Consider the following 13,328-nt stretch of genomic DNA (forward strand, 5'->3'; position numbering starts at 1 on the left):
ATGCTAATTTGACACAGCAGTTCTTAAAACATAGCCCATAAATCCCTGGGATTCCAGGGAAGATAAGTAATAAAACCCAAACCTATCTTTCAATAAGCTTTTAAGTTTGACAGAAGCTCCTCACTGGAAAACTTTTACAGCTCCACAAGCTGGAAAAGGTTGAAGGAGCACTAACATATAACAGAAGCTTCTAATTACTGACACAAGGGGGGGTGGGGTGGGGAGAAAAGAGATGAATAACAGAAATATTTACTGATTCTTGAAGTAACACTGACTTAAACCCACCAAAAATCCCCTTATTGGAAACTCTCAGACTTCAGCAGTCTAAAGCTCTGCAATTTATTCAGACACAGACACTAGCAAATGACCTTATTTCCAGGAGATCTAGATCTTAGATAGAGTGATCATGGAAGTGACTAGTCTTCAAACCAGCAGCAACACCCAGCTTTCCAACACCCAGCTCAGCAGAAGTTCCTACCAGGATCAGTTTAAGAACATAGCTATTAAGTATTCTGCAAGAGTGGGACAGCATCTTCAAATTGTTTATGAAATTAAAATACAGGTTTACCTTACTGAACTTTACATGGCTCTACAGTCAACCTCACTTCCCTCTGTAGCAAACAGATAGAAATAGGCACTTCACAAGCATACATCCACTGCAGTCAATTGTAAAACTCTAGAAAGCAACTAATCCCATTGTGACATAAGCACTTAAGATGACTAAAACAAACCATCCTCTAGCGATACCTACCCCCTCTCCCCTGACAGGAGAGAGGGAACCAGATGACTTGCTTAGGGAACCAGATGACTTGCTTACCCTGTACATTTAATTTTCACAGAATTTAAACTGATGTTAATTCCAGCCTTTGTATTATGCAGACATTTGTTTAAGTCTCTCTTACTTTTTCTCAGTGCAAACTCTTCATCTGACGGTTTCCGTTCTGGCTTGCGTTTGGGAAGCAGCTTTTTCATGGTTTTAGGGCTTTTACTGAGATCCTGTGTGGAGAAAATAAGAAGAGTAGAGCTTCTCTACAGTATTTCAAAAGTTTAACTTTTAAGATGCATACAGGAGTTACTAACTAAAATTCAGTTTACTAATATTTTTTGGCACATCTGATTTACCTGAACTGGATGATTCCTCTCTGCCCTTCCTCCAACTATACACAAAGTCATGTATTTCATCTGTTCTAGTAACAGAAATATACACAAAAGCTGCTGCAAAAGCATGCAGGCTGTTTGGGAGACAGAGCGAAGGGAAGAGGCAGGCATACATTAACACAGGTTTGGTTCTTCCCCCTAACTTTTGAAGGGACAACCCATTTCACTTGTATACTTAGAAGCACGTAAAAAAGGACCTAACAAGGAAGCTTGGCAGATAGTACACTCTTTAAAGCCAGAATTCGTGAATGTTTAGGTCTGTTCTTACAAAGCTTTACAGCAAAAAAAAAAATAAAAAATACAGCAACAAATAGCATTTCTGCTCAAAACTTAGTCATGCTAATTTATAGGAACAATGCTAGGTTACAGGAACAAAAAGGAACATACTGGTCTACCCCCTTACCTTAAGGATACAAGACATCCTCTATAAAATACAGAACAAGAAAGTAAAAACGTGAATGAGCAGGACAGACCAAAGAAAATGAAGATAGGTTTTGAACATCATTGTATGCTAAAAACTGTAAAGATGATTGAAATTTTACCACACTGGAGAATTCAGTGCCCTACACATGAAAACATGAAAGGAATTTAACTTAAATTACAAAGTGAGCATATAGTACAGCCAAACAGAAAAATCTCTTGTAGCAGCTAAGCCTAAATACTAACCTTCCAATTGCAGATCACCTATCGCTTTTTCCCTGTTGTTTAGGGGATTTACAAAAGAACAGAAAAGAAAAAAGTCACACACAGAGAGCTACGACAAAAAAACCCAACAGCCAGGGCACACCAGGCCACAGTGTTTAGGCTACAGTTTCTAAGAAATTGCAGATTTACATGTCTGCAAAATAAAATTGTTCTGTCAACATCTCATGCTTGCAGAATAAGACATTCTTAGGCACAACTGCATGATTCCTTCTGGGCCCTGTTGCTTCATACTGAACTATTATCATGAGAACGCATGACAAAGATACTGAAACAGGAGATACGACCAAGCCACAGAGCATCCAATATTCTCCTTCTCACCTACATGCAGACTTCCAACACACATCTAATTTTCCTACTATTTACAAAATCACGCAAAATGTAGTGGCAGGACCAAATTAATCTACCATCACCATCTTTTTGTGGTTAAAACCACCACATTTTATTTCTCTTGGAACAGATTCCTGTTTCATACCAGGTGCTAATTAAAATATACAACAGCATCTTAAAATCTAAGCTTTTTTTTTTTTTGCTAGTAGTAACATTAACCATCAGATTCTTTTGAGTACAAAAACATTACCTATATTTTGACAGTTACCATTCTTTTTTTCCCCTGTAAATATGCTATTGTTATCTAGTAACAGTGGTAAGTACTGAGGAACCAAGAGTCAATTATGCCACCAAAGCTGTTCAGAATGATTTGATACAGCATTCTGAAGCACCACAGGATCACTTATCCTAGATATTTTGCAGTGTGCTTAACACATAACTTATTTTGCAATAAGCCTGAATGATCAACATAACAAAGGAATTGCTAGTTTAAAAAAAAAATATTAAAAAGTCTTATTTATTAACTGGATAAGGAGTGGAAATAAGCAGAAGCACTTGGGGAGGCAGGGGAAGCTTCTCCTAACAAGCCTTATTATTTCCTCAGCTGCAAGACTAAATCCCTGTATGAAACACTGGCTGCTAAATCATCTTTATACAAAAACATTCACAAAACTGTAAAATGGTAGTCTGTAAAAAAAAGTTAAACTTCCCATTATAGGCCTGCTACTCAGTCATATTTCTTGGCTGTTGTATCTCACCTCTTTATAACAAAGAGCTGCTGAAGGCCGTAATGGAGGCGCGGGCCGCAAGCAGCTCAGACTCCAAGGCTTGGGGGTTTTCGGAGGTTCCAGAGGTCCCCAGTTTATTGTGGTATGTGGAGTCCCATGATGCGACGGATGAGGGAGAGTGTGGTATGCAGGAGTCAGTGGTATTGGCTTGCTGTCTGAATGCTTGCTGGAGGGTGTTACGGGATGGGAAGGAAGCTGTCAAAGACACAAAGGTGATGGGAAGGGAAAGAAAACATATTATCATAATAAAGACATAATATCAAAGATTGGTGACAATCTCATTCACTTTCTAGAGTTTCTGTTTATTACAGCTGTCCTTTGAAAATTTTGACACTAAATTATTATTGGGGGGGGGGGGGGGGGGGGGGGGGAAGGATCTTAAAGAAATTTGTCTACCGTAGACAGCACGCACTAAAGAAAGAACAAGTATGAGCAGCCCTACTCCCACTTCTCTCAACCACTACGGACAGAGCTAAATTTAGATCCATTCATATCCAACAAACCCAAAAGAAGGTACTTAAGGAAGTTGTTTCTCCACAGCCTGTCCAATACATCACCAATTAAAACCTACTGTTCTAAGGATACTTAAAAGATGGTGATATATTACTTGGTCAAAATAGAAGAAGTAACAATAATGAATTTTCTTTTACTCTGCTAAACTATTACACCAAAATGTAAGCATTTTATTCTTTATTGACACAATTAAAAACAGAATGACCTTTTGACCCATTAAACTACAGTCATAATGTTCAGTTCTTGGTACTAATGGCTAAAAAATGCTTTACATAGTGGTTTATTGGCCATATAACCTAATTCTGCATACACTGCTCATTCACTTCAATCCAGAAGCTATTTCTTACTGTGTGAGATGGCACAGAGTGAGGTTTAACAGTGGGATTCCCAACAGTTGTGACTTTGGTTTGCTTCTGCAGGTGATCCACCCATTCATGCAAATCTTGCTGGTTGTTACAAGACACTAGTATCCTTTCAATCATATTTCCTAGTTGACAGAAAACAGAAGATGTAGGATACCACAGAAAAACTACTTAGTCAATCTGACATGATTGTATCTGACATGACACTCATTTCCTAAAACATTATATCCCTTAAGTACTAAGCAAAATATTTAACCTGTATTTTCAGTACAACAGCATCTCACTTTTCCAGGTTGTAATAGACATTTCCTCCATGTATTTGTTCTTGTGCCAAGCACAGGAGTTCTACTTTTTTCCCCACCTCTAATAATTAAACACAATGACCAGAAACAGATGTAGGAGTCAGGCTCATGTAGTAGCCTTACACTACTCCATCTTCCCAAGGAAAGCCAGCGTATGGCCTAAAATATCATTCTTGAGTCTGTAAGCTACAATATAGAAAAAATTATAAAATACAGTTCACTGATCTTCTTCTCTCAGAAAAAGGTATAAAGTTGGTCTGAATCTAATATCAAAGCTCAGGCAAAAGTCACTTGGGAAAGCAATCTTAACTAAAGATTACTTTAATTTCTGCAGTTAACTCCATTTTAACCCATCATATTCCTCATCTGAGGTCAGCCTCATAGCTACTCAGAAGAACATGCACCATCAACAGCTTCTTCCCTCTGCCTCATAGCACTGACGTGTAATGCCACCTGCCACTTGAGAGGGTCAAAATTACTTTACATTTACTGAAATGCTTAGAGGCAGAATTGATCCAGGAAATGAATGAAGATGTGAAGCTCCATCACGTGGACCCTGCTCCCACTGCCCTTTCAATCCCCCAAGGAAGTAAGGTACATGCTGAAACGAATGACTTAACAGACAGAAGTTACCCAAAGTAAGCACAATGGCAGCCACTGTTAGCAGAGACACAAAAGATTTCTCAGCAAAGAGGTGGACCATTGCTAGAAGAAAGTTCTTGCTTAAAGCTCTTCCAGAATCTCTGGAAATCATTTTCTCCCAGTGAGTAGCACACTTTGAACTGCTTCATTATAAGGGACCTTCTCCAAGGCTACTGTCTCCATTCATTAAAATACAGAAATTTGGGGATGAATCCCACACAGAGACAGCTTGTTAACTGCTAAAGACAAGCAGCAAAAAACAGCTTTCAAGTGAGGTTATGAGTAGCTGCCTTACAAAATTTGTATGATCACAAGATGACTGAGTCTGGAAGGGACCTCTGTAGGTCATCCAGCCCCTCCTCAAGCACAGACACCTAGAGCTGGTTGCCCAGGACTGTGGCCAGAGAGTTTTTGAGTATCTCCAAGGTTGGAGATCTCTCCAGGCAACCTGTGCCAGTGCTTGGTCACTTTCACAATGGAAAAGCTTTTCCCTCTGTTCAGACAGAACGTTTGATGTTCTAAATAGGATATCCTGGAGTAAGCAGTAAATAAAAATATTTAAGGTCAATACCTGATATTTCAAATGCATTTTTATGGTTTTCACTGTCTTCTAGCTTTGTGATAGTCATTCCTGTCATTGGCAGTTTTCCCTAAAAAAAAAAAAAACCAAACAAAAACCAAAACCCAATATAGTAACACTGAAGTTAAATCCAAAACACACAAACACATTACCGAGGAAAGAACACCATAGAATCACAGAATGGTTTGGGTTGGAAGGGACCTCAAAGATCATCTAGTTCCAACCCCCCTGCTGTTGGCGGGGACACCCTCCACTAGACCAGGTTGCCCAAAGCCCCATCCAACCTGGCCTTGAACACTTCCAGGGAGGGGGCATCCACAGCTTCTCTGGGCAACCTGTGCCAGTGCCTCATCACCCTCACAGTGAAGAATTTCTTCCTAACATCTAATTTCAATCTACCCTCCTTTAGCTTAAACCCATTACCCCTTGTCCTGTCACTACATGCCCCTGTAAACAGTCCCTCCCCAGCTTTCTTGTAGGCCCTTCAGGTACTAGAAGCTTAAAGCTCTGAACAAAGACATACACAGTAAGTTTGCAAACATACACACACTGATGGGTTTTAAACATTTAAAACATCCATGCAAACACCTGATAATGGCAGTTTTTAACATGCCCAACTTCTGCAAATGACACCTGTGACTACGATGAGCCTATCCGATACCTATGCAGGCTATGAAATCCATACAAATGTAATAGTGGTCATTCATCATAGCCTCAAGTTCTTGGAACCAAGACCTTCAGGTTCATCTGTGTTACGTGATTAGAGGCACTAGTGACTCATCTTTAAGCACATTTGTTTGCAAACTGATTACCTCTCAAAATAAGGTTTGTGGTACAAGTAGATTTAGAAAGGAAAATTTCACTAAACAAATGCATCAAGTATTTAATAAAGATTTATGTCTCAACCCCACTAATAAATTCACTCAGAAATATCTGGGGAAAGAAAAACAAAAGCAGTAAAAACACCTTTAAGTTTGTAAAGTTCAGAACATCATATTAATTTTGCAGAAGATAACTCTCATTTTAAAACCAGTCAAGCTGGGGAAAAACAAGGTCAGTTTAGGGTAACTTTCTGACCCTTTAGAAACCACAGAAGAATAAATAAGACTGAATATTGTCAGAGTGAAAGAGTTTACCAAAATCCAACTTTTATAATAAAGTTCTTTAAGACAGATCCTGTATTCTCCTGCACAGAAAATACTATTCAGCACATGCTGGCAAAAGTGCAAATACCATCTACTGTGGAATTTGGCTCCAATGGAGGGGAGGAAAAAAAACCCCCCCAAACTTTTTTTGTTTCTTTTTTCTTTCCTAATGACTGCAGAATGGACAAAGGTTTCTTAGAAGCTTGGAAACTAAAAATCACTTGATATTCTGTATGCACAGAGCACGCCTCAAACCCCAAGATGCCAAAGAGGAAAGGAAGAGTTTTATTGCAACAGCTTCCCCACTGAAGGAAACATGGTGATGTCATGCACTACTATGCAGCCTAAAACCGTTTTTTCTGTTTGCTGGTTCACAAATAACACAGCCTACAGCCACAGTGAAAAAGAGGGGCAAGAACTGCTGACACAGGTGAAAAGGGAATATGGGGACACACCAAGCAAAAGACTGGTGACAGAGGACAAGGATCACCTGAGCCGCATGGAGAGAAAAAGTACAAAGTCAGCAAATAACAGAGAAAAAAATGGAACGGAACTCATGAATCATTTATATTCCCTTTCTTCCAACAAAATTGTGAAGCCATCGTGCAAAATATGGCTGTGGCCCTTGTGACTTCAGTTTACCACTGCTAAAAGTTTTCCCAATTAGCTCATGCGGCAGGTATCAGCGCTATCAACCAGAACATCTGAAGCTGCTGATAACTGGAACATTCAGAAAATACAGAAAGGATGTAGTTTGAGATGCTGCCTCCAGTGGCATCATTTCCCTGGGAATGACTGAGGGCTGGACAGCAAACATTAAGAAAGGGCTGTGGCCGTACTGAGCAGAACCTGAAGACAAATGCACAGAAAAATTGCTCTTATTTACTGAACAATGCTGTGCACCTGGGGGACAAAGTCAGAGACAGGAAAAAGAACTAAGTGATGAGTAGGAGAGCAAAATTAAGCCTGACAGATTCTCATTGTTTAATTTCGTATTGTTTGTCAACACACTAAATTTCCAGTCAGTTGCCTCTGAAAACAGTACACAACAATCTCCCTTCGTTGAGAATTAGGGATGTGCCACTTGAGGTACAGCGCTCATCTGCCTTTTCTAATACCTTTTTTCCATCTATGCTGTGATAAAGCACTAGCCAAAAATTCTGAAGGGCAGCACAATGCTAAGAGAAACTTGATTGTGCATTTGAACCACCTAATGCAACACAGTCTCAGACAAATCCAGCTACTACCATGGCAGGTAAGATACGAATCCAAACATGAATTTTGGAATTCAATTGCTCTTAAAGTCACACAGTCTGTGACTGGATGTAGCTGATCCTGTCGAAACCCCAAATGACTACCCTTCAACATTCCTCCACAACAGACAAAGCACTGCTCAAGAGAAAGGAACAAACCGCTTGAGAGCCTGATTTACAGAAGTACCTAGAGCAGGACAAATCTCTGACTCCTCCTAGAATTTCTGGTGTTTTACCGTGTTGTCTAGAAACTACATAACAATAGTTGAAAAACATTTGTGAAGATTTCAGAAACTCACTGACTGTGCATTTGCTTTAAGTTCACCTCTAAGGGGTCTTTGAAACTCCACACCCCGAATGCAGGTGCTTCTGTGAAACGTGACCTAGAGCTACAAGGGAGCCAACCCAATCGGCAGTCATCCTTCTGCACTCATCCCCCTGCACTCATCCAGAGCTGCTATTGCTGCAGTGGGGAAACAGGCAAGAAGTATTCAGCTGGGAGACTTGCTAGAGAGCACAAAGCCATGTCTACCAGCAGTGAGTAGTGGATTTGTGAAGTGAAACACCTGGTGCTAAGGACCTGAACACCACATTGTATGCATTTCAGGTGGTGTTACACCAGGCTAGCTCTAGGCTGTGACCATGGATTGAATGCCAGTCCATGTACTTCATCTGCTCCAGTACTTGTAGCAGGTCGAGTGCACTTTCGGAGCACACATTCCAGTTCAGCTTCATCCAGAGGGAGTCCAGTCTGCAAGCCCTGAGACTACTTCTGCACTGTGACTCAAAGATCAGTAAAAAGAGAAAACTGGAAACATTTATTTCAAAAGCACTCTGCTGATTCAAAGATAAAACACTAATGTAGACATGTCTAAAGAAACAGATGGTAGCACAGCCTAACTCACACCAATGCAAGCTTTAAGAGTGCTGTGTAATTTTGGTAAGGCTCAAGCAGCAGGCAGAGGAGCACTAACAAACCTGCCTGCAGAACAGCATTGTCTTCCTATGTAGATTTGAAAGGCTATCAATACTTCCTCTCGTTAGCTACTACTAACAAGGTGCAAAAACCTTGCTGATAGTCACAGCTACAAAAAAAAAAAAAAAAAAAAATCACACCCAGGCTTCTAGCCCAGAATTTTATGAAACAGATGACCAGTTCTTATTGCAGAAATTACCCCTTTATCTTTATAATGCAGAAGTTTAATAATCCTTCCAAATTTTCTATGAAATACCATTTAGAAGAAAGCTACCCCCCAAAATATTTACACACATAAGTACATGTCTTACTGTACCTGATAGATAAACCCACTCATTCTCGGGCTGGCAGACAACATTAGCAAAATGTTAGGGAAGAGAAGAAGGTATCTTTCATTCTTTTCCTTATCAAAAAAAAAAAAAAAAGAAAAAGTGAACACAACATCACAAGCCTCCTGCCCCCGCTTTTTTTGTTTTATATTGCTAAAAATTGCCATCAATGTTACAGCTCCGCAGTTACTCCACAAATATTTGCTCCTGCCAAAATTAACTCTCCACAGAATTAAAAAAAAAAAGTCAGAATGATATTCTATTTGAAAAGTGCTAGTAACACATGCTTATTCCTCTTCCTGGAGAGTACAGCCTAATATTTTAAAACAGGAATTTTACAGTCTGGTTGAAATACTCATCTTGTTTAATATGATAACAACTGTTTTGCTGATTTCAGCAAAACCAAAATTACATAGTGGATATATTTCTTAATTTAGATGGATGCTGTTACAGTAACATCAAGACCGTAGTCTCTCAAATTGGAGAGATCCGATTTTTGCATGATGTTGGCTTATGCCCCAAAGTAGAAGAAGATGATAAAAGAAAAGTAATAATGCTTATATTAGCAACAAAAATACTCATTACTTTGTTCTGATTTTAATTTGTTGGTTTCACTTATGCAGTTGTCCTTTGTTTTTTGTTTTGAGAGTATTTTTATGGAAGGAGGAGAAGGTTTACTCATAATCTACTGCTATAGACAAACAATGAAAGAGAGACGCATTAAGATATAATGTTTTAATTTTAATGACAAAACAAATCCATTGACAAAAGCCACCATCTCAGTTTCAAGCATCTCTGCCAAAACAATCCAAGTTTTATCAAGTTTAATGTTTCTATCAGTTTTTCAGTAAACTTTTACAAGTGTCAGTATCATTTAAAAAAAAACCACACACACCCCCCAAACTAAAACCAAAGCCAATTGTTTTTGCACAAATGAAGCTGTTCTATATCTAGTCAAAAAGCTGCAATGATCTGCAGAAACTTCTAAAAGTCCATTCCATTTGACATTTTAGCTCATGATGAGAGGGGGGGTAGGGTGGTGGTTTGTGGTGTTTTTAAGACGACAAGAAGAGACATCACTGCAGAAGATGCACTATCAGCTCTACTGAATCTTATTTATTTTAAACACCTAACAAAATATCTGAGAGAAAAATACTGGGTGACAAATTTTGAAATACTCAGTTACATAGACACTTTTCTCGTTCTTCATATTTATGGACAACTTTGTTCTAAGGGAGGAAACCGACTGAATGAGGTTGCATTTCAAAAGCCTCCACCAAGTTCAAAGCTTCATGGATTATACAGGGGAACAACTTAAAGAAAAAATATGCCATTGATCTGTGTAACATTTCCTTTCTGTTAGCACTTGCTTTTAAGATTATTTTAACACTATTTCTGGTAGGACAACCTTTTCTTTGTTTGTTTAAAAAAAAAAAAAATAAAATAACCCAGACTTGCAGTGTCGCCTTTGACTTTCTGGTCTCTCTTCTTATTTTATTTCTCCAAAACCACTTGGTTCTCAAGCTTGTATTTCAAAATTTACTGTGTGAGCAAAGTGCCCAAAACAGCAAGGAAAAAGTGTGCCTCAGACACCTTAGAATACAAACTTGAAAGTTTTTGTTATTTAAAACACATTGTAATAACTGCTATGCAAAATGATCCTTTAACATAACTACACATGGAAAATCCTGTTTATGCACTTTGAAAATAGTCCTGCAAAATCATCTCACAATGTTTATAACTGCTACACTCAGTTACGTTTTAGTAAATTTTACTGATGAGACCATCCACCTTCAAGGAAATTGATTTCATATTTTGTAATAAAAGCCTTGTATCAGCAGATAAAGGTTTTAGTCTAGATTAGTATCTCTGAAGCACTCTTGTTTATTTCTGCTGCATAATGATTATAATTAATTTTATTCAAAATGGAAAGAAAGACTGACAGTAAAGATGAGAAGAACGTTACCTCACTTCCAGCACACTGAATCATGACCTGGGACATGTAAATCACATTGCCAAGTGTTTTAATATCCTCTCCCTCCCAACAACGGATAGCTTCGGTCAGTATTTGTAGTTCAAGTTCTTTCCGTTTCCGTACTTCTTGACATTGTGCCTAATAAAGATAGGGAAAAACACCATCTCTATCAACTCTATCAATTTGGAGCAGGTAGAAATATCAGTACAGTTGTATTTACTGTTGCGCTTATAGTACACAGAAGACAGCGCCTAACTTGAAGGGTTTTCATTTAGATGACTATTACCAATATTTCTTACAAAACTAGTTTTTCTAACTTCAATATTATTACTTTTCCTTTTAATACACTGACTTCAATTACCATTTCAAATTCAGAGTCACAGCTCTGTTTCTCAAATTTCTCCTTCCTTTACATTTTCAATTTTTGTACTTCCAACCAAAAATGACAAGGCTCAGCAAAAAACACAGCTGTCATGAATACACATGACTATACAACAAAGCATCTTACTTTAGTAAAAAGAGCCACACCAATTCTGCAAACCCTGAGTGTGTATAACCTTGTGCTCCTACTTTTATTCAACATCTCCAACCTGCTCTACTATCTATATTCCCATTAATTTGTATTCTTCTCGACGAGATTGTTTCCTCTCGTTTGTAAAGCACCCAACAGAATGGGATCCCCAAACCTCTTCTGAACACAGATAGCACTAAATTTCTGCTTTAAAAAAGAAAAAATAGAAAGTACCGGGTTACCACCAGCACACACTCCTAACAGGAAACAGAAAACATTGTTTATTCTGACTGAGACTGCATTGAATACATGCTTATTGCAGTTGACTTTTTTTTATTTTTAAGAGACAATAACAGACATCATCTGTTCAAATTAGGCTTCCTACTCCAATTATTACTAGAAGTTTTGTATTTTCTGATATTCTTTAGCACTGTCCCCTTTATCCTCTCTCCCTCAACTTCACCACTATTCCCCTAGAAGGAACATACTTAAGAAAGACCTCAGAAGATATACTCAATTGTTGTAAAGAAGTCCTTCTTCAGGATACTAGTTATGCTAGCACTAGTAGGAAGGGAGATGAAGCATGAGTGAGAGGGCAGACCAAGAGGTGCAGAATGCTTGCGTGGCCCTTACTTCAAGTCTATTTGCTGTAACTCCGCAGTAAATTACCATCCTTAGCTCTGCCTGCAAACAGCATCAATTTCCAGACTTTCAAAAATTTATTGTACAAACATTTACAAAAAGAGATATACTTTTTAAAGCAGTAGAGGGGGATGAAATTAGAAAATATTCTACTTAAAATATATCATGTCTTTTTTATCACTCTTACAGAAAGATTTTTGAAGGCAGTCATGGATTTCTGAATATCTGGACGATCCGGATGATAATCCTAAAAATAATGGAGAAAACATATAATAAAAACTTTAGTTCTAGTAAAATTAATAAAATTCTTTTAGAGGCTTAACTAAACCCAAACAAACAGTTCCGTAAAATAGAAGTTGTAGACCTATCTGCTCTCTTTTCACAGCCTTATTCTTATATCAAACACTGGTGGCTTATAGTAAAAATGAAGAATCACTTACAACATTCCTACTATGCTTAAAATAGAGCCAAGGAAGTTCTACAGGACCTAGTGGACATGAGATTTTGAAATCCTAATAGGAAAGTGTTTATTCTAAACAGTTTTATTTGGCATGTTAGCTTTGTCACAAATGAGATTCCTTACAGACTAGTATGTTCCTTTGTCACTGACTGACAAACCAAATTGTGTGACAAGACCCATACGCTTTCTATTTCTCTCCCTCCTTCACAGTCCAAAAATCTAACCTATAAAATGCAAAAGCAGAAACCAGTAGCTCCTCAAACACCTTCCCATATCAGAAAGATCATTTTTGGACAGTGTTCAGTAGAAGTCAAAGGGACTATTTTGGTGACATGTTCAACACACTGAGGGGTCCTAAGATGAGAAGCAGCACTCCTTCTACAAGAAAAAGTAGCCTCAAGTAGTATGCAGGAGACACATTCAATGTCAAGTCAACCAAAGACCCTGCAAGACTGTTCTAAGAGTGAAAATTAGCTTCTCTGGCTAGTTCTGCTTCAAGTGTTTAGCTTTTACAGGAAGTTTTACTGCACTAAGTTTTAAACCATTGCAGCCCATATTTTAGAAGGCTGACGGAAGAGCAAATAAATGTAATTTTGGGTCCCATCATGTTTGACATGTACCTTTAAAATAATTGTTGTCAAATCATCATTAAGCTGGAAC

At 38.3% G+C, this 13,328-nt stretch overlaps 1 protein-coding gene across 6 annotated transcripts in view; it reads right to left on the reverse strand.

Moving 5' to 3' along the window:
* The window catches only part of ARHGEF7 (Rho guanine nucleotide exchange factor 7), a 129,255-nt gene that overhangs the window by 20,315 nt on the left and 95,612 nt on the right, over nucleotides 1–13,328 (reverse strand). For all 6 annotated transcript variants that reach the window (XM_075740003.1, XM_075740040.1, XM_075740012.1 and 3 more), the window contains 7 exons: nucleotides 12,396–12,455; nucleotides 11,047–11,193; nucleotides 9,068–9,154; nucleotides 5,369–5,447; nucleotides 3,839–3,978; nucleotides 2,949–3,173; nucleotides 903–996 (listed from right to left, as the gene is read on the reverse strand). In XM_075740003.1, the coding sequence (XP_075596118.1) occupies nucleotides 903–996; nucleotides 2,949–3,173; nucleotides 3,839–3,978; nucleotides 5,369–5,447; nucleotides 9,068–9,154; nucleotides 11,047–11,193; nucleotides 12,396–12,455 (832 nt within the window). The remainder of the gene's footprint in view (nucleotides 1–902; nucleotides 997–2,948; nucleotides 3,174–3,838; nucleotides 3,979–5,368; nucleotides 5,448–9,067; nucleotides 9,155–11,046; nucleotides 11,194–12,395; nucleotides 12,456–13,328) is intronic.

This window comes from Balearica regulorum, chromosome 1 (genome assembly GCF_011004875.1).
Source record: "Balearica regulorum gibbericeps isolate bBalReg1 chromosome 1, bBalReg1.pri, whole genome shotgun sequence".
Lineage (NCBI taxonomy): Eukaryota > Metazoa > Chordata > Aves > Gruiformes > Gruidae > Balearica > Balearica regulorum.